A 22,756-nucleotide genomic window follows, 5' to 3' on the forward strand; every position below is an offset into this window, starting at 1 on the left:
TTATTTGCTTTGCCCATATCCATCTGAACTGATGCAGAGTACAGGGTTGAACCACAGTCATCCATCGAAGATAAACCATGTGGAACTTCAAAACAGATCACTACCCAAACAATCTCATCAATATTACAGAGCACACACAACGCATTCAGTGTTCTTGACAGAGAAGAAGCAATTAAAGCACCCCAAACCAACCCTCAAAGAGTGCCCATCAATCATCAATACTCACTCTGAGATTGACATGCATGGTCTCATTTCTGATAAAGAATGTCACATAGTAAATCATGTTTCAATGATAGATCATCCGTCATTTCTAACCATCACAAGCCTCCAAGAATCAAAATGACCCATGAAAATAAAGACCCTGAAAAGGAGGTGTGACAATATTGAGTCTTCCAAACTCACCTGCACAGAATACATTCACCTCAATTTACTCTGTGTTTAAATGCATGGATGTGAGATACATAATTGGCACAAATAGCACCTTCAGTTCTGTCAGCAACATAGCAACTTAGAGGAGACAACCCTAGATTCACGCACACAATTCCCAATGGTCCGAGGGACCCAACAACAGACCTGCTGCAGAGATACTCAAAAATATGAATGTACTTCCGGTCAATGGACCAAACAACTGATATAATATTCATTCATAATGTTAAACATGCCAGGATTCAGATACAGTTGCAAATGTATTCTAACCTCTCCTTCATCTCCCTCCATTTACTGACCCAGCAGTATTATTCCCTATTCACATAGGAAACAAGCAAAATGTCATGCAAACTTGACTTCTCATGGTGCTCAATGAGGCAGAATGTAACAATTTACATCAGCATGCACAACAGACCAGAATCTCGAATAGGGCAAATCTACCACAACAACATTTGCATTGCACAAGTTGGCACCACAATAATGATAAAAGCCAAACAGGACTTCAAATTGACCAACACATTATTTCTATGCTAATTCTCAGTACTGAAAGCCCTGCCCAAAATCTTAACACCTAAGATGCGACTATCAGCCATAAACAAACAAGGCATATTACAAGGTTGGGTTACCAAACAATTTGTAATGCAAAAAAGCTTTTTTCAGTATCTACCAAGAAGTGATTAATCAAGAACCTTTTAAGCATATCCCATGGTGACTACTCAACACCCTCTAAGACTTTTTGCGTTTAAAAAAAAAAAATACATCAAAGATCGCGGACTCACTTTCAGACAAGCTTCATTTATTTTCTTATTGACTGTCTCACCATGACCCATGGCAGTGATGATTTGCCATGTTCAAATCAGTTCTTCAGAAGAAGATAACCAAGTTAGCGTCAAAGATCAAAACATCTTCTCTCCGAAGTCTTGTATGAAACATTTTTTTGTTTGTTGGCAACTCACACGGCCAGTATGATGAGCTACTCTTAATTGGCAGATATAGTCCCAAGGAAACACATGGAGTGAAAAGAATATTGTACACACACTCTTCCAAAACCAAGTCAAAGAAGATGTTTGCCTAGTTTGCAGATAGTTAAACTAAGAGTAAGCAATAACATTTACCCCCTTTTTTGTGACTCCAATGAGGAGACAACCACATTTCTCTTCGACTATGGTGTACTTCACATATAAGATATGATACAAACACATCTCAGCAAAGTAACAGCACAAGTACTAAGAGGGGAAAACAAAAAGGGTCCTCGCACCCTCTAGTATGTGGATTGCAAGGAGGTCACCATACCCCCACCCAGGGGTTCTCATCGGGGCTGCCTTTGTTATTGGTGGAGCACCAAGATTTCGTAACAGAGACAAACATATTTTTAAATCTAACACCTAACCACCTTACTGAAAACAAAGGTGAGTTGGTCATGTGCTGCATATGTGGCTGACGATCAGTGGTTAGCCCAGCTCACCCCAAAATGTTGCCGCTGCTTCATATAAATCAAGTATTTTCCCTCATAATCCATCACATAATTAAAAAGAAATGTACTTGGTCAAGCAATATTTATTTGTGCACTTGCATTATACCACGTGATAAACATTATTTCTGTGTAACTTTTACAATAATTAGTGATGCTTATAACTTATTAGTCAGGCACAGTGAACAACCAACTGAAACCACTTATATTGGTCAATTATTAACCAAGGAGTAACCACACCAATCCCAGCAAAATCAGCAGTTTCACAACCTTCAATCAGAGTTGCAACCCACAAGAGGGACAGATTCTTTTGGGTTAATATTAGAGAGGATTCCTCATCCAACTGGATAAAGACCAGCCAGGTTCTCTGATGTTTCATGATCTCTCTGCAGCCTACAACAAAGAGAAAGAGCAGCAGGACTAGAGCGGGCCCTCCTCCAATAAAAGAAAACGAATAAGTGGCCCCAGAAGCTCACATCTGCGTTGTGGGGTGCACATAAGAACGAGTCCCATGAACCCCCCCACCCCCTCAGGTATCCTCCTGCAGATGTGAACAGCCACTCACTGCAGCCGCCTGCAGGGGGATCTCTTTTCCCTCTTATAAATGCAGGCAGGTTGCCGCCTGCACTGTGAAACACGGAGCGGCTTGGAAGCAGCCGCTCCAGGTTTCATTGAATGTGCTGCCCCCAGGACAGCGCAAATTCTCGGCTGCCCTGTGGGCATCACATGCATCATAAAAGGGTGCACTATCACGGTATGCACCAGGCGCACCTTTCAAAAAGTGTACCATGGCACAAACTGAACATGCACCCCATGTATAATACGGGCCCAGATTTCCCGCCTTAAATTATACATGGCTTTTCAAGAATATTGGAAATAAACACTGTCTTCAACCAAGCTTTAGTAATGGTGATGGGTTTGTCATGCCAATGTAATATCCTGAACCAAACATGGATTTTCATAGGACAGCGTGGCATACACAAGGAAAGCCAAATCAGGAGGTAAAGCATCAGAACTTTCGCAAGATGTGAAGTATGAAAGAAGGTCAATTGGCATAAGATTTAAAGAAAAACAAAATGTATCACTGGAAAATGAATAGTGAAGTAACGCCTAGAAAGAGGGCAGTAGCTGTGACAGGACAAAGGGTCAGATTCATGCAAGTTATGGTGTGCCTATTGAGAAGTTATACACATAATCCCGTATTTTAGCAAGGATTACACAATACTAATACCACATACGTGCATACATACATACATACATGTCTATGTGGAAGTTATCCCTCTAACCTGGTGACAAACAAATCTGTAGCAGTACCCCTCAGCTAATTGTAAATAGGGGTGGGTGTAACTCGCGTAATTTCATGTAGGCGAATTACCTAAACCGTCTGCAAGATCACAACTGGATTACAGGAGAAGAGTAATTCTGCCTTTACCATTATTTCTTAGGGCAAATATGCCCCCTCGCATCAAAAATTGATTGAAGGATGCATTTTGCGCTAAGAAATAGCACTAAGTGCAACAGAACACAAATAGCGACTGCAAGCAGCAGCTCAAGCTCTAACCGCTTAACCGCAGCAGCAATTCTGCTGTGGTGCAGCGGTTTAGCGGAGTGGGCGGGGACTTTCGCAGCACTACGGAGGTAGTGCTCGTGACGGCCGTTGGCCGACGAACACACGCAAGGGGCTAAAGATGTGCTCTTGAGTTAGGATTTTCCCTCAAACTATTATCGCCATTTAGCGCTTTTTTCTTAGCACAAAATGCACCCTTGCATCCAAAATGGACGTGAGGATATATTTTGCACTAAGAAACCGCTCTAGATGCAGCCGAACACGAATAGCAAGCACGAGAAGCCGCTTGCTAAATATGGTCTCGCAAGAGGATTTCCCCCCCCAAAATTTCTCTGAATAATGCGAGCAGGAGTATTTGCATATTTGTACGTAATTCCGCATCAAAGTGTAAAGCGGAATTACCAAAATTACTCTGATTACTTCAGTGTAAGAGAAATTCTGTGTAGGCCTAATCATAAACAATTCACTCTTCCTAGTAAACTTAAGACTGAAACATTGTTCATGAAAAAATAATATTACAATAACTCTTAAGGAACGGTAAACAGCCATACCACTAGGTGGATCTTAACATAAATGTGGCATAAATAAAAGAAAATACTTTGGAAAATATTAATTAGAATAACCCCTTCCATAGTGCTAGACATGCTCAAAACTAGGGGTGGGCGCAACTGGCGTAATACTCCTTAGCATAACTACTCGTAATTATGCTTAATTGTGTGGGAGGCGTAATCCAGCATTTAGTGCTTTTAACATTCTTGAGTCCAAAATGGGCCAGACGATACATTTAAAATAGCACTAAATGCTAGAGGACATGAACAGCAGTAGCCAGTAGTCATTCTCTCTCTCTTACTTCATTGTTCCTGTGCTACTGCAGTAGGATTTTTACCTCAAATTACTCTTAACTATTCAAGCTAGCATAATCACGTAATTTTGGTAATTTTGCAACACAAGAGTAATGCGTAATTACTGAATTTTCTCTGATTACTCGGTTGTAGGCCTGGCTAAAAAAAAGTTTAAAAGTCACAAACTTGCATTCTCTGATCTGATGAAATAATTTCGCAAACTATGAAATTGTCAAATACTATCAGGGCAGCAAGATAATTGGAAAGCATTCTCTACAATGTGCAGACAGTTTCTTATTACACATTCTTGAGTCAGAGGCCTGTGGCTTGCCTCAACTTTCGGTCACTCTTAGAGAATGTTTTGCAACATATACTGATCCGAAATACCCCTGGAAGTTCCCAGCAAGAATCTGAAACTGAGGCTGAAGAAATCAACATGATTTGTCAAGTTGATAATCTAGGATTCAATCGCAGAAGATCATCTCTGCAACTCCTGCTTGTGCAACTGTCCTTTCTTCCCCCAAAATCACGGTCCACCTTAGAGCTGGCAGGCTGGAGGCAGGCAACATAAAGTGGACAACCGATTTCATGTAGCAAAAGGCATTAAACTCCAAGAAAGAGCAGACAATGGCACACGCACACTGTTAGGCAAAGAACACATGTGCCTACAGGTTAGAACTTCGAGCCCATCACAAGACAAACTTTCATGTGGCTTCTGCCTGCAACCCTAATTCTGCCCAGCATGCAGCTTTACAGCCAGAGCTGCGACTTTGGAACTGGGGAACCAGGTTTGAGTCTATGGTTTGGCCCAACATCCTGTGATTCTGGGCAAATCACGAGGGGCGGCTCCTCCATTAGGGAGGAGGAGCATTGTCCCACTGCTTTCTCGCAGTGTGAGAAGCAGAAACATTAAATGGTAAAACTACTATTTTATGTTTCTGCTTCTCACACTTCGAGATAGCAGAAGTGTTTGGTTTGGGTCGGGTCTGCTCTGGAGCAGAGGGGGAGTGGCTTGCCCACTGCTGAGGGGGCTGACTGTTTGGTCTGCCCTCCGGGGCCGATCAAACCAGTCATGAGCACTCTGCCTTTTCTCCATGTAGGCCGCATGCAGCCTACATGGAGAAAATGGCCTCCCCATAGGTGCCTGGCTGGTTGGCGTCCCGATGTATCAACACTGCATTTGCAACGTTGTGATTGGCTTAGGGGAGGGGATGGAGGCGGTCTGCTTCCTGTTTCTGCTGGAGGCAGGAGAACAGGAAAACGCGGGAGCCGTGGACAGGTAAGTTTTTACACCCTCTCGCATGTGACCCTCCCCCCCGGCCCCCCACCCACGATTAATGACGGCCGATACTGCAAATCACTTACTAGGTCTGTGCCTATAAACAATGAATACTGAATAATGAATACTGTATCCATGCCTATAAACAATGAATGTGACCTTGTGTAATGTAAGTGGTGCTCATGTAGAGTGTTCCAAAACCTGTGGGTCAAGTTTGCTCTATATGAAAAATACACAAAGCGGTAAAAAATAAAGCCTTAGCGTAAGAAAAGACAAATAAATACCCATTCAATGGCTGATTTGTACAAAGTGAAACCAGAATACCTTAATAAATCGTGTCTTCCCACTTAAACTGTGTGATCTTAGGCAAAAAAAGTATTCCCCCAGAGCCCCTTCTTTTCATTATCGTGTAAGAAAGCACTTTCAAAATATTTAAGTTCCGAATACCTATTGTACAAAAACCTATTGTGTTTGATTAATAGACTATAATGTTGCTCTATAGTAATCTAGGCTACTTAGAAGGTTTACCTGACAACTGTTTTGCCTCTTAGCTCACTGATGGTTCTTGTTTAAAATCTTTCATTAAGTACTTCTCAGTGCAGTGCAATAATGTAACGTATTAGTTATAAAGTTTTCACGTTAAAGAAATACACACTTGTGAAGAGGCTTTATCATATTTTACGTGAAGTTTGCTTTACGGTTTACTTACTAAACATTTCAGGGTTCGGCTTGTGAACAGGCTCCAAGAGCTGAACCAGATCCTTGGATCGGCTCTGGCTCGGCTCTCCCTATAATCTGTTAGCTCGTCCACCGCTACATGTGCCAGATCTTACCCTGTGGAGCTGAAATACAGATGCCAGCACAGATCAAATGTTTCTTTGCTTTACGAACAGAGCACATCCATTGTGGATCAATTTACTTCAAAGGCACCTAAGTAGAGCAAACGAAACAAGCACTGGCAAAGCCAATAGTTCTGGCAATGGCTGCCTACCTTTTGACTTTGTCAATACCTGTCTTGTTATGTTTATTAAAAAACTTTGTGTTGGGGAGCTGCTGGGCCCTCACTGATATAATTTGTTATAAAATCTGCCAACACTGGATTGCTCTGTGTTCCCTCATGCTTACCTCTTTGAAGACTGAAATTATTTCGTTCCAGTCTTCCTCTGCCATCATGCTTCTCACAGCCCAAATGTTCACCCTCTTGACATCGTCCCCTCCACTTTGACAAGGTTCTTGTCAACACCTTTCGGCTAAGAGTAAGGTAACTCATAACAATAACTGTGTATTCACCGCCATGCAGTACCCCTTCTTGACTATTGCAAAATTGTTAATTCTGGCACAAATCATACTTCAATTGCCATAGATGCACCATCACTTCCAGCTGTTGCTGTCAAACATAGCACACTCCACAAGCTCCTCAGCCTAGCCTCCAAATCAGTCCTTGGCAGCTCACCTCCAGCCTCTTCCAGAACATTCCTGTTAGGTCACCACAGGACTGGCTGCTCCACTAACCTTCAGCTCCTCTCTGCCCTTCTATCGTCCAGTGTCCACTAAAACTGGAGGGCATTCTAACCTAGTGAAACCCTCCACTGTGTGAGCTCTCTGTTGAACTCAAAGCGAAATTCTTCCCTCCTGCTTTCAAGTCAGCCCTCAAAGCTCACCATTTCAGCACCAAAGCGCTGCCCCAACCACCACCCAACCCAGCTCTCCGAGACAGACATAGGTCAACTGTGAAATATCCTGTATATTTAATTCACATATAATCATAAGCAATAAATTCAAACCGCAAGCAACATATTGCCATTGTAAACACCTCACCAATTACTATCCCCACCATTTGATGCCTTTATTTCGTCATCTAGCCTTTATTTCGTCATCTAGCCTTTATTTCGTCATCTAGTCTGAGAGTTTGCAGAGCATTTCTTTCACTTTGATTTTCATTCAGCTTCAACAACAACGGCATACATATATAAATAATTCTTTTTTGCACGAGGATAACTAAATGTTGCAGAGCTGGGCTTTAGGTTACTTTGCGTAGCATCAACTAGCAAGAGAACGTTAACCTCTCTAAACAAGTCTTACAACATAGCAGGAAGCAATTGAAAACCTTGAGCAGGGAATACGTGACCTCCACACCCAGTCTTCCGTCACGACACAGTGCACCTACAACCAGGGAATACATTCACCCTTCACTCACTTAAGTGAGTAGCTGTTTGTGTTTTAAGGCAAGCAGTTTGCACTTTTGCCAGTAAATGGGTTACAGCCACACTTACGGGAAAAAGTTTGAAAGTAATTTATGTTTTACTGCCATGGGTGGAATGTCACCCGCCACAAAGCATTCCGACACCCACTTCGTTACCACACAATAGAAGACAAAAGAAAATACAAAAATCACTTTTTAATCTTTGAGTTGGAAGAATTCATCCATATATGAGAAAAGTTGAAAGCTTGATTTGAGCTTGCTTGACAGGTAGATCTATTTCTAAGGCTAGTTACAACATCAGGTGACCTGCTGCCCACACAATCATTCCACAGAGAATCTAATCATTGAGAAGTAGCTGCTAATGGAGACACTACAACACGAAAACTATACTTGAAATTATTTGTAAAGTCCTGTTGTTGAGTATGGAATCTCAGACGTTCTATGACACGATCCGTTCTAAAGAAATCACATTTCATATATTCAAGGCATTTATAGTTCAATTCATGTTTATAATTCAGATCATAACTGGATACGCTCAAATGAAAGAGCACTATCTGTTTATTTAAAGCACAAAGACACAAGATGAAGAACAATACCTATATACTGAAGCAGTCAGACATTCAACTTGAATCCACCATCTTCATGGACCAGCCAATCCACCCAGCCCATCTGTCCTCCGAGTATAAACTCAAATTATTAAGTCGAATCTGCCTTCTCTAAAGAAGGTGCCATTGGTATCACTTTGCTGCATCTTGGGAGTCCACATTAAGGTGTTACTGCCTGTAGGTTTTACAGAATACTGCTACTGTAACACGTCTCAAGACTGATGTGAGAGTACATTTCTCTGAATAATCATGAATCACAGATATTGCTGACTGGGGACAGCTAATATTTAATTAGGTTTTAGGTATTTTTTTTAGCTTAACCTAAAACATAGTCACAGCCCACTAAAATTATTTTTCCCAATCAGTCTGAACCGGAAGACAAAGTTTTCCCTTTTCTAAAGCCCCAAGCAGACTTGTCAAGCAATAGAATGAATTCTTGCCTGACACTAAGATGGCCCCCCCACGTGTTTAGTGTGCCATGAGCGTCTCTCGGCGCTGTAGAGATGAGTTGTGTGATTCACAAAACAGGCTATGAGGATTCGGACCGCTCACTGGCAGAAAATATGTAAAGAAAATGGACTGCCCATGCAGAAGTCCAATGATTTATAAGGGCTTCTGGCATGAATAAATTTACCAAACAAGTTGGACTCACAACTGTGGTCATTTTAGAAATGTGGTGTATCACTTTATAATAAAATAACCTCTACAGAAAAGTAAGTGAAACACCAATAGTTTCGTTTTGGTTTATGCATTTATTTAAGATAATAGACATGCATAAATCAAATCAAATTAATCCCGCATCAATCAAGAGTTTGTATAGTGCGGCTACTCACCGGTGAATAACATACTACAATGACAGTAAACTCACTTGCTACAAACAGAGATGCTGCTGGAGTATCCTTCCTAGGAATATAAAGATGTCACCTGCAGACAGACCCAGTTTGGCTGTCTGCCCATTATATATTTAAAGAAGGAATGTTTTTGATTTTAACATGTTAAATATTAGGTATTGTAGTATAGCTCTTCAGAGAATAGATATTTTATTAACGTTCATTTCATAGAATTTTGGGAATACGTTGCCCTGTGGCATGAGCCCAGATCACAGTCCATCATCCACAGTTCCTTTCAGGGGCACGTGGTATCTTGGAATCCTTTTCCCCGGACTCAGTGTGCACAGTTTTCAAACATTTGAGAAGAGGCTGGAAAACAATGTTCTCTTGCAGTTTTGCTCACATAAAATTATAAATGCTGAAAAAAACACGTTTTTCAAAATGTTGGGAAAACAAAGGAAAAACACGCAAGGAGAAAAAAATGAATCAGAAAACCGTAAACCCTATTTATTAATTGTTTTCAGCACCCATAAAGTCATCTACACAACATATTAATTCAGCATTTGCAATGCAATAGGTCTCGCATTTAGGAGAGTTTAAACTAATGTTACTGTAAATGTTATGTTAAACAGCACTTGTATCACGCACATCTACTCCAAGGAGTGACCCGGCGAGTGCCCCGTAGTGGATTAGACGAGAAGCAGAAAACTATATAAAAAGTAGGGTCTTCAGTCTCTTGCTGAAAGCCTTAGGGTCACTCAGAGCACGCAGCTCCACTGGGAGTTGGTTCCTGGCTACAGCACCCATCCGTGAGAGGGAGCTGCCCTCGATCCTCTGTTTGTGAAAGCTGGAGACGCATGCCATAAGCTTGGTGGATGAACGTAACTGGCTAGCTGGAGCATAGAATGTGAATCTTGCTCTCAGATAGGTCGGGCCATGCCCATAGAGAGCGGAGTGAACAATTACCAGAGATTTAAACTTCACGCTCTCTCTTTCACCGGCAACCAATGGAGGCCACAAAGGTGTTGCCTAACACTTACCCTCTTAGGAAGGTTCAAAAGCAGTCTGGCTGCAGCATTCTGAACAACCTGAAGTTTATTCAAAAGGTAGCCAGGCAGACCAACATACAATGCGTTGGCATAATCAATAAGGGAATGTGATCAAGGCTTGGGTGACCGTTTTCCTTGCTGTAAAGGAGAGCAGCGGTAAGAAGTTTTTCAGTACCTTCAGAATACCAATGTGTATTCCCAATAATTTTTTGAGCTGAGAGCCAAAGCACAATTTTTAATCGAACAAGACAAGCAAAGCTTTACACAAGTGGGGCTACTAGGCGCCACACGCCTCCTGAAATAGAGAAAAAAGATCTCATTTCTAGAATTAAAAACATGCAAGTTGTCACCAATACTTAATGCCATTAACCCAGGACCTGGACAGCAGTCCCTTGTCATGTAGAGGGCATTCTTGGTGCACCCTTACATGTCTCAAAACCAGGACTTGGACCTAACAGTCAAAAGACAGGGCTAGGTTTCAGCGTGTATGTAGGATTACCATATGTGCTGGGCAAAAAAAAAGTTAAAATACCACATATCATATGCCGATGATTGACTCAGGGCAGTAGGACACGCCTGTTTACCATGCATGAGACATTACTATCCCAATAATCTCATTTAGGTAATTTCATGCCACCACATGCACACAAACATACAGAACTGATGTACGCAGATCTGATAAGAGCAGTCATGTTCCCCTACGCTGCTTTGTGCCTTAATTGCCCAGAACATGGTTTTGGACTGCTGTAAATTTGTATTTGGATCTGGCAGAATGAAAGTGAGCGTCTTATTGTTGGAAATTGAGTTTCTGGTTGACTAAGGTATGCACCTAAGCCAGACAGAACCCACCACTCTAGTCAGGCAAGTAAGTTAAAACACAAAAGATAGCCTGTGCTCATCCCCGGTAGCTTGGTGCGGAGCAGTCAGGCTATCCCCAGAGGCAATGTGTAAAACGTTTGGGCAACACACTCCCACCACGAACACAAGAATTACACCACAAAAGAGACTCCAAACAGGATAATATGAAATATATTGTACATGAATCATAGACCATGACTCAAAGGCTGTTCAAATCATGCAATACCTGAAATCCTACTCATTATCCTGACAGGTCAACACTCTAAACAATATGCATTATACATCAGGGCATGAACTATATTAGGTTACAACATATAGACACATGAATCATAACTCTGGTGCGTACTTCTCAAATCCTGGCAATGTAAGGCAATACCACATATGTGATAGCATTAGGACATAAAAATACAGCAGTTTATAAAATGCATGAATACCGTATTAGCCCAAGTAAGGTAAAGTAGGTTAGGGAAAAACATATGATTCACAATATAAGCTTCTGACAATGGAGGTCACAGTGCTCCTGCGCTTCTATTAGTCCTCATACGGTAATCCACACTCTCCCTTGAAACTGACACTTTATAGGCCTGAAATTCATATTCCCTTTTAGTAGGGATGTTACAGTAATATCCCTAATCCCAACCATCTACCAGGGGCCTCTGTTGATACCTCTCAGTGTGACGAAAACACCTATCTAGTGCCCCAACGTAGGTTTGGTCAAGAAGGTGGGGATCAGGTGCTCTGGTGCTCGCTAGCACGCAGGGAAGCTGCTGGACAAAGAATACTCCTGCACGGGGAATAATGTGCGCAAACTCCTGGCGGCTTGATTGCTAAAAGTGGTTACACGCATGCAACCAAGCCACAGACGCACAATCCCCACTCTCTTCACTTGTGCTCTCACCCCAGAATGCTCCCCATTACCTCCCAGGGGCCTGGTGAACATGGGGATGGGGGTGTGGAGGCTTTTCCACAGCTAGAAAAGTCCACCTCCTCAGATTTCAGCCTTGCCAAGCTGTTCCTTTACCAAGATTCTCTGGTGCGGTGCTGACCAGCCCAGGAAGACTATGCAATGCCTCTCTTGTCACACCCAGTCTTTCTTGTGTTGTAATTGTAATTATATAGCGCTTACTACCCCTGACGAGGCGTCAAAGTGCTTTTTCGACGAGTAGCACGCTACTCCGGAACCCGAGAAGGATTAGTGTTGTAGTAGTATAGTGAAATATTAAAGTAATTTGAGTGGTGGATATGTTAGTCAGTTATTTGGATTCAGAAGGATAGCGGAGGGATAGAAGAGGGAAAAAGGTTTGCATTTATATAGCAGTTGTTACCCCTGATGGGGTGTTGAAGCAATTTGTTTTGTGGCGAGTAGTACGCTACCCCGGAATGCATAAAGGATTAGTGGTGAATTAGTATATTGACATATGAAAATAATTTGAGTGTTGTGGCTGTCTGGAAAGTATGCACAAAGTTTAGCGGTCACTCACATAAACGTGGATTGGAGTCCGGCTGCAAAACACCAGAGTTATAAGCAAAGAGAAATGACCACTTTCTAAAAGTGGCATTTCTAAAATAGTCATTAAAATCCACCTACATCAGTAAGCATGATTTTCCACTTTCATTCAAAACATACCAAACATGGCCGTGTTACTCCTTTCAGATCAGGAATTACCACTTACAAATATATAAGGGAATTGTCAGTGCAAGCTTATGACAGGAGTAGGCCTCACAGTAGTGAGAAACAAATTAGTCTGTTTGTCACTACCAGGACATGCCACACAAAAGGGACATGTCCTGTCTTTCACTTACAAAGCACCTTGCCCATAGGGCTACCTAGAACCAATCTTAGGGGTGATCTATATGTACTAAAAGGGGAGTTTAAGGCTTGGAAAGTTGTTTTAAATGCCAAGTCAATGTGGTAGTAAACTGCACATGCAGGCCCCTGCAGTGACAGGCCAACAACAGATTTGGAAGGCTACTTCTGTGGGTGGCGCAAGCAGCGCTTCATGCCCACTAGTAGCATTTAATTTACAGGCCCTGTGTATATGGGATACCACTGTTCAAGAGACTAACATGTAAATTAAATAGGTAAACTAATCATATTATGTTTAAAGGAGAGAGCACATTCACCCATTAAGACAGGTGAACCATAACTCACAAAGAGAGCAATCAATGGACACAAAATATAGCCTTATAGCCAGCTGCTGAGGGCTATACCTGTTGTTAAAGGCCCTGAACTTAACTTATAGGCCAGAGCCACAGGCAAAGGTCTATAACGAGTGAGAGGGCCTTTAACCACAGGCATAGCCTATGGCAGAAGGGCTATAAGAGTATTCGAACATTCCACCCACTGAGCGTAGAAAATTCTAAATTAAAAAGGAAGAAACATGATGACAAACATTGGAATGTTCATGCTCTGGGATTATACCAGCCATTATATACCCAGAACTACTCCATTGTCTTAAATAGAGCTCTCTACATTCCAATGTTGTAAGATCTGTTGGATTTTAAAATGTTACAAATAAAGTACTTCACCATTTGAAGTATTTCCTTTCCAGTATTTTTCTCTCACTATTTTCACTTTGTAACTTTGATGTATAGAATGGTCTTAATTCAAGAATGACCAGCACCCTGAAAAAATTAAGTTTGGTGACTATTTTTCTTATTGTATGATGCTCTAATGCAGTCGCGTGCACTTTATACAATACATTTAAAAAATATTCTGTACCACTGACTAGCTTTGCAGGGCATTGATTTCCAGGCTTAAACTCCATGAATGTCATCCATCCATCCTATTCATAAATGTTTTATGAAATTATTCCTTCATACTTTCTTACATGACAGCGTTAAATAAACTGTGCACCTCTTGAGTTTGCTCTTCTTCGAAGTAATGTGTGATTATTTTAACAGCATCGTCATCCTCTATCAATACAAAGGCATATTTCTCATATAAATCATACGGCTGAAAAAGGCTAGCCCTGGGACCGGCAATGTTAACTTACCTGTGGTACACTGTTGTTTTCAAACGGTTGATCTTCCTATCTACCAGGTACCTCTTGAGATCTTCCAAACCATCCTTGACAGCAACAACCCCAAGCACTATGGCCAGGGGGACCATGGTGATTTCCTTATGGAATACCTGCAACGGGGGCATCCAGTTCAAGATGGCGAGGAAAAGGAAGTACACGTTGGCGAATCTAGAGAATGAAAAGCTGAGAGTCATTGACAGCTTTCTTGTGGGCCACAGCACTATTAAACTTTGCAGAGCAATTTTGGCAATTGTTTTGAAATCGCATTGTGAGCAGTTTTGTTGTCATACTTTCCTTGGCTATAAGGGCCATGATGTGACCACTAGCCTAATCTGCTCCATTCAAGAGAAGTCCCCCAAAGATTCACAACATGAATAACATGTTAGGAGAGACTCTCAATTTGGCACTTACCTTACAAAGAATACCAGTAGATGAAAACCTGCCCTGAGGCTGAAAATCTTTGGAAGAACTGAAGTATGGGGAGGTATATGGCGGCTCTGAGAACACATTAGATATGGTTCATTTAGGAGTGATACGAGTGCTTTGATTTGTTTTTGGAGGTATGGGTACCCTATGACTTGGTGGATCAGTTGTATAACATTAAAATGCGTTAAAACACAACACATGCCTTCACCACACATTTTTTACCCCACATTTTTTCACCATGCATATACTTTTACAATGCATGCCTTTATCATGAAATTGATAGTCTATTTAAGGATATATATATATATATATATATATATATATATATATATATATATATATATATATATATATTCACTGAAAAAAAACAAAGGTTACATACACATTATAGTTAGGCTAACATTTCACTCGTACAAAACCAGAGAAATTCAGCAGTTATAATTACATGAGCTAAATATAACTTATGCCCCCGCAGTGTGCCTCCTATGACCTCACATATTACATCACTCATGACATGGTCAGTTTGGGCTGTAGTCATGTTAAAAATTCTATTGGAATTAACATGGGGAAAACGTGTTTGGGAACCCCCCCCCCCACTCCGTTTTCTCGGCTCCCGCTGGACAGGCCACTCTGAAACTTTCCAGACACGAGTGTCGAATTGAAGGGGAACATTTTGTGAAGATCCGTCAACCGGCGCGATAGAAATCAAGTACTAACAATAACTACCTCCTGGTGACTGTCAGTAGGATATGGATATATACACCCCCCCTTTTTTTCAATTACCTTTATCGCCAAATACCCTTACCCAACCCTAAAAATACCCTTAACATCCAGTATCTTTCACCACCCCTAAACCCTAAAAATACTCTTACCACCATATATCCTTAAACCCTAAAATACCTTTACCATCCTATACCCCTGCCAATCCCTAGACCCCTACCAAATTCTAAACCTTAAGCTGCTTCCCAACCCTAAACTAACTATATATATATATATATATATATATATATATATATATATATATATATATATATATATATATATATTATCTACTGGCGGTCGCCAGTAGATAGTTTTAGTTAGGACCGTGTTTCCATAAGAAATCCGCAACATTCTATTTGGAATAACTTTGGCGCCGGTTAACGAATCATCGCGAAATTATCAAAATTGGTGGGGCGCTCCGCTCCTTCCCTGAAAGTCTCGGGGGGATTCGTCAAGCGAGGGCTGAGAAAAAGGGGGGGTCCCAAAACGCGTTTTCCCCATGCATTTTTCCGTAGGACCTTTAGACACAGCTACAGCCCGAACGGCTGAACAGAATTACTTGAAATTTGGCAGAGAGGTAGCCCTCAGGTCACGGATGTGCCTTTTGAAGGTCTCGTGTAAATCTGTTCAGTATTTCCTGAGAAAATAGCATTTAAATCAATATATATATCTATGGGCGAGCTCCGAGCGCGTACCGTAAGCTTACCGTACGCGCACGCTGCCGTGCGCGAGCGTGATTCTGATTGGTTGTTAGATCTCAGTAAACATTCGAATCGGTCGAAACCAGGAAGTGTCGGCCGCCATTTTGTCTCTCGGAGTCTGAGGGGGTGAAAAACAAAGGTGGATAACGTGAAAAGGGGGCAGGCTGGACAGTTCCTGACCCCCTAACCTTTGTCAGGGGGTCCCAGAAGGACCCCCAAGGGCAAAAATTAATTTTAATTTTTTTTCAAAAAAATCGCCGAATGTAAACGGAGAAATTCCGCGAGGAGAAATTCCGCGAACTCCGCGTAACTATTACGCGATTACGCGTACCGTACGCGCACGGTAAAAAAATGTTTTCAAAAAGGAAAGCTTAAAAAAAAATAAAAAAAATTGTGAGGTAAGGTTGGCTCTTAAAAGAGCCGTTGGGTTAATACAGGGATGGAGGAAAGAAAGAATGGGAATATTATGAGCGTCTACAAACGTGCTGGTCTATCTTATTGTTAATAAGGGAAACACTGGTCTCCCCAAAAACAATAAGACCACAACACGTTGTACACCTCATTGCAACCCTCCCAAATCGAGGGTTAACGTCCAGAGGAGCAGAAGAAGGTGATGCTCCCACCTCAGAGGAAGGGCTCACCTGAGCTGCCGATGATGTACTCGGCTAAGCTTCTGAGGTTGGGCTCTGGTGACTTACTGAAGAGTTTTCTCCAGTATGTCGAGCAAAGGTCCTGGGATGTTTATCCCTAAGGTGTCTCATCATAGAGTGATTTCCAAAGGAATACTTCTTCCTTGGATTTCCTCTAGATAAAACACGGTCACAAAGTGTGCAAGTGACCAATGGAGCATTGACCTTTTTCTGCCCCTCTGAAAAAGTAAAATACTCCCATACAAAAGAATTCTTTTGTTTCCTCCTTCTCTGGATGATGGTGGTGCTGCTAGCCTCACTCTCAGAAGAGGTCTGCTGTTCTGCCATTGTATCTCAATGTCAATTCAGCTCCTTCTCCTAGGGGATCTCAAGCAGTAATGAGGGGAATGGGTGTGGTGTGGGAAGTTTCTGGAACTGAAAGTAGTTTCAACCAATGAAAAGTGTTCTTTGTGGATCACATGACCTACCGTGCGCGCTCTGTAAGCTTACGGTACGCGCTCGGAAACAAGTACGCATGCGCGAATGTGATGCTTACGGAGCGCTTACGGAGCGCGTACGTAAGACGCACTCGCGCATGCGCATTACACGCCCCTGCGTAACCGCGACGTTGCTTCCGCGTGTACGCGTACGTCACGTACGTATCACGTAAGCGCGCTGTAGCGTCAGCTTACCGTACGCGCATTGTATCACGTAAGCGTACCGTACTTATGACGTACGGAGCGCGTAGCGTCAGCTTACCGTACGCGCACGGAAAAAAATGCATAAAAAAAAAAAATTAACCATTCCATAATGCAGGATATAGTACATATATTATTTTATACATAGGTTTACCAAAAATCTCAAAAAAAAATTTGCATTTAAAAAACCGTACAAATTCACTGAAAAAACCATAGGTTTCACACACGTTATAGTTAGGAATTAGCATTTAAAAAACCTTGCAGATTCACTGAAAAAACCATAGGTTTCACACATGTTATAGTTAGCTGGACATTTCACTCGTAAAAAACCAATGAAATTCCCCCGTTATAGTTAGTGCAGGCAACTATAACTCACGCGACCGCAATCCTCTGCTGACGATGTCAGATATTACATCACTGATGACATATGTGTCTTTATGAAAAATAAATATTTGTAATATATGTATAGCTAAAGATACAGTATTAGCATCAGCAGAGGATTGCGGTCGCGTGAGTTATAGTTGCCTTTATTTTCTTTTCTTTTTCCACTGAAAAAACCATAGGTTTTAGGGAAAGTTATAGTTAGTTGGACATTTCACTCGTACAAATCCAGAGAAATTCCCCTGTTTTAGTTAGTTCAGCTAGCTATAACTCGCGCCCCCGCAATGCACTGCTGATGACGTCACATATTACATCATTCATGACATGGTCAGTGACATCACTCATGACATCTCAAATGACATCACTGATGACATCACTGATGACATCATCCAGTGACTGTTTCTGTAAACTTTAAATATTTTTAATATATATAGGGAAAGGCGTATTGAAGAATGAGTGGGTGTATAAGTGTCTGAATGGATGATTTAGTAGGTGCGTGACCGACTCTATAAGTGAGTGATTAAACGTATCTTACTGAATGCATGGGTTAGTGACTAAACTGTGTGAATGTCTGTATTCATCTGTCTGTTGGTGTGTAAGCGGATGCATGGGTTTGTGAATAGCTACATGAGTGTCTATATGGGTTATTGATTGGTTGTCTGAGTATGGGTGCCTGAGTGCTTGTGTGGGTGGGGTGTGTGTGAGTGGGTGATTCACTGGGTGCATGGTTTCAAGAGTGCATCTGTGATGGACTGTATGGGTGGGTGGGTGTGTTAGTGAGTGAATGTATAGCTCAGTGGTACATGTGTGAGTAACTACATATGTGAAAGGCAGTATATATGTGTGTTGGAGTATATAAATGGCTATACGTGAGAGTGTGTGATTGTGAGAGTGGCTGTATGGATGAGTGTGTGCTTGTATCAGTGATTGTATAAGAGCGTTTGAATGTGCTAGTATTTGTATGAGTATGTGAGCTGGTGTGTGTATAACTGTATAGGTGAGTAAATGGCAGTGTGATTAAATATTTGCATGACTGACTAGGTGTGTGAGTACCTCTATGGCTGAATGGTGGTATGTGAGTGTCTATATAGGTGTATGAGTGCATATGATAGTCCTGTACTGAGTGACCATAAGTATGAGTGACTGTACGGGTGAGTGAGTGGATGTGTGTGTAGACCTAAGACCGGGGGGTGGCAGTCCCCGGGCTGAGGGGGGCCTTAACAAACTGTCGTAGTGTGCAGTCGCCCACGAGGGGGCGGGACCGGAAAATAAGGCGTCTACTGATGATATGGATAGTCTGTTTTATTTTGCCATACGTTTGAAAGAGATTGTCAAAAGGTTAACCAAGTACAAGTAGGAGTTCTCTTTTCTCCCAGAAAAGAAACGAAAACAACTTAGTCTCTGTCTGAGGAATACATCTTGTTTCTGATGTCTTCTACGGGGAGGGTATCCTGTCTTCAGTGTTCGTAGTCTGCCACTTGAAGTACTCGGTGGTTGAAGGGAGGGAAAAGAAAAGAAAAGAAAACCGGTCTGAGGTACTGCTGTACTTTGGTTCGCTTTGTGCTACCACCACCACAGGAGCGTGTGTAGGAAGGGAAGTGTGGGAGGCGGAAATTCACACTCTGTCCTAGTGCCCGTGCTTCCCGTTACACTCCTCCCCAACAACCCCACCTGAAAGGTCCCCGTAGCGTCACTTGCCTCAAGCCACGGCCCGTTCCCCGGACCGCGGCGCTGGGACCCGGGGCGTCTGCTCCTCCCTGCAGCCCACCGGGTTTGCTCGCCTTGATATTCAGGATGTTTCTGCGGTGTCCCCCGTCCTCCGCCTCTCCGTCCTTCGATTCTCCGTCCTCCGACTCTCCGTTCTGTACTCCTCCCGTCTCCCGATCTTCAACGCTCTCCTCTCGCTCTCCGTCGTTCGTCTCTCGCTCGCCGTCTCTCGCTGCTCTCCCACGCCACTCTCTCTTCCTGTCGTCGTCTCTCCCTTTTTCTGCCGGTCTGCTTCCTCTTCCGATTGTGGCTCCTCCCCCAAGGGTGGTAACAACACTAGCCCGTCTCTCTCTTCCGGGTCGGAGCAGAACGGCGCAGTCCTGCTGTGTTTCCGGTCGGGTTCGTTCTCACACAGACCCCCCAATTTGCATTGTAGTGCCCCGGGGAGGTGGTGGTCCCTGTGGCGTGTGGGGGGCTCAAGCCCCCACCACAGGTTTTTTTTTTTTTTTTTTTAAACAAGCCCCAGGGGGTAGCAGTCTCCGGGGCTGCGTGGGGGGGCATGTGCCGCCGCAAATATTTGATAAAGCCCCGGGGGTGGTGGTCCCCGGGGCGCCTTGGAGGCCCCCCAAATATTAAAAAAACAAGCTCCGGGGGGAGGCGGTTCCCGGGGCTGAAGGGGGGCTGTGTACCCCCACAAATATTTAAGAAAGCCCTGGGGGTGGTGGTCCCCAGGGCTGCGGGGGTCCCCCTAGGCCCCCGCATTTACATTTCAGCATGCCCCCGGGACTTGGCCTACCCTTTGGCTAAATAATAACGAAGCGCGGGAGCCCGCGCTTTGTTTTTTTTGTTTTCGCGGCAGGATTTGCGGATCCTCAGCATTTTTTTTTTTTAAATGGCAAAATCCGCATTTTTGGTCCCGGGGGTCCTTGTCGGACCCCCTGAGCAGGCCTAGGGGTCAGGGTGTTTCTACCCTGCCCCCTTTTCTTGTTTTTCGGGTTTGGTTTTCTCTTTTCTTGTGACTCGGTTCTACCTATATATATACACACATATATGCTCCTCCATCTACCTCCTCCATACTCTCTGTTTTACGAGTCCATGCACTAGCCCCCTCCCTCCTGCCCTGCATGGTCCGATGAGCTGCCACTGCCCTCCAGTCAGCTTGAGGTCCCTGCCCGCTCCACTTGCCCTATGTTGCCCAATTATATGCCCCATCATTGCCCTCCTGCTTATCCTCTGTGCTTAGCTTGCTGTTTCGACCCTCCTTCCCCTGCCCTCCAAGGTCTGTGTGTATGCCCCTGCTCTCTCCTTTTTGTCCACCATGTTCCATGGACCTGCCATGGCCCTGCCACTATCCATCCTATCTACGGTGAGTGTTCTCTTGATCCAGGACTGCCCATTCCTGCCTGCCTAGCATGGTCAGATGGCTGCTGCCTGTCTCTGCCACCTCCACCCTGCTTTTCCAGGTTCCAGGCCCCTATCCCCTCCCTTCTGTTCCCCATGCTGTGTTGTGCTGCAACTGCTCCTACTACCTGCCATGCATGGTCTATTGCGAAGCCCCTTCCCTTACCCTCTCTTGTCTTTGACCCCTCTGCTCTATACTCCATGATCCTTTGTGCATGGCCCTGCCCCCTCCCTCTTGCCCACCATGGCCGTTGTGCTGCCACTAACCATCCTGCTTGCCATGTATGGTCTTCTGTGCTTTCACAGCACCCTCCCACCTGTTCTGTATGGTCAGCTTGCTGCCCCTGACCCCCACCTTCCCTCCGTTGTCTGTGTGTATGCCATTATCCTTGCTGAGAGAGAGCCGACACTGCCTCTCTCCTCCTTCGCGCTACTTTCCTGATTTTGCTCTTTGCATTGATATTTTTAAAACCAAGCTAGTTTTCACTGCTGCTCATCCATTTTTAAAATTTTATTGTTGTATGTACTGTATTGCTGTGTGACACTGACATTGGGGGAATTGAACCGGGGGCTGAAATCTTTGTATCGTGTGTGCCGCCATTTTTCCTCCAGTTAGTGCTCTAGACGCTCTGGAGGGCTTAAAACAGGATGCTGCGCTAGTGCGCGCGATCCTTGCTTAGAGAGAGCAGACACTGCCTCTCTCCTCCTTCGCGCTCCTTTCCTGATTTTGCTCTTTGCACTGATATTTTTAAAACCAAGCTAGTTTTCACTGCTGCTCATCCATTTTTAAAATGTTATCGTTTTATGTACTGTATTGCTGTGTGGCACTGACATTGGGGGAATTGAACCGGGGGGCTGAAATCTTTGTATCGTGTGTGCTGCCATTTTTCCTCCAGTTAGCGCTCTAGACGCTCTGGAGGCCTTAAAACAGGACGCTGCGCTAGCGCACAGCGGACGTGCGCAGCGGGCGCGCAGCGGGCGCGCCGCCGGCTCACCGAAGGCGCGCCTAAGGCAAGCCCGTCTGCACCCGTCAGCATCCCGTCGGCTTCCGGTGCGGGGAACGCTGCATCTCCCGCAGGAATCAACGAGGGCGAGAGTGCGAACAGGCTGAAATACAGTAAAGATTTCCTTACTAGGATTAGAAATCCAACACCTTGTTGTACTTCCATCAATCTAGCCTCGGCATCAGATAAGCTGTTTTGTAATGTTTGTAACTGGGAGGCAGCATCTTTAAACATTAAAAACACGACTGATGAAGGGAATGAACTCTCTCCCAGAACACTTCCTCCATTGAGTAATGTAACTAGAGAAAAACTTAAAGCTCTTCTTATTAACGCCAGATCCGTGAATAAGCATGAATTTCACTTATACGACCTTCTTGTGGAGGCCAAGCCGGATCTTTTATTTATCACAGAAACATGGCTCCACGAAGGATCTAACCCCACCCTTGCGAACGCCATACCCCCAGACTACAAAATTATTAGGAAAGACCGAATTGGTAATAGAGGTGGGGGGGGTAGCTATTATTTACAAGAACTCCCTCCGGTGCTCTGTTATTCCAGTGAACGACCTTGAAGGAGCAGAGGGATTAGGGTTTTATCTTTCTATCTCTGCTCACCAGTCTGTCGTAGGAATGGTCATATATAGACCACCTGGGCCGGCGGGTCAATTTTTAGAATCTATTGGCCAGGCCACAGCATCTATTGCTACTAGATATAACCATTGTATGGTTCTAGGCGATTTCAATCTGCATTTTGAACGGAAAGAAGATCCGGAGGTCAAGATGCTATGTGAATCTTTAAATATTTTTAGTATGGCTCCGCATGTGTTTATCCAAACGCATGACAAGGGACATATTTTAGACCAGATCTTCTCCACACAAAACATTGAGTTAGATA

General features: G+C 43.5%; 1 protein-coding gene across 1 annotated transcript in view; it reads right to left on the minus strand.

Moving 5' to 3' along the window:
- Positions 1–22,756, minus strand: part of ATP10B (ATPase phospholipid transporting 10B (putative)) — a 443,815-nt gene that overhangs the window by 150,932 nt on the left and 270,127 nt on the right. The window contains exon 5 of the mRNA XM_085617824.1: positions 14,127–14,321. Within this exon, the coding sequence (XP_085473950.1) occupies positions 14,127–14,321 (195 nt within the window). The remainder of the gene's footprint in view (positions 1–14,126; positions 14,322–22,756) is intronic.

The sequence above is a fragment of the Triturus cristatus genome, chromosome 7, assembly GCF_964204655.1.
Source record: "Triturus cristatus chromosome 7, aTriCri1.1, whole genome shotgun sequence".
Lineage (NCBI taxonomy): Eukaryota > Metazoa > Chordata > Amphibia > Caudata > Salamandridae > Triturus > Triturus cristatus.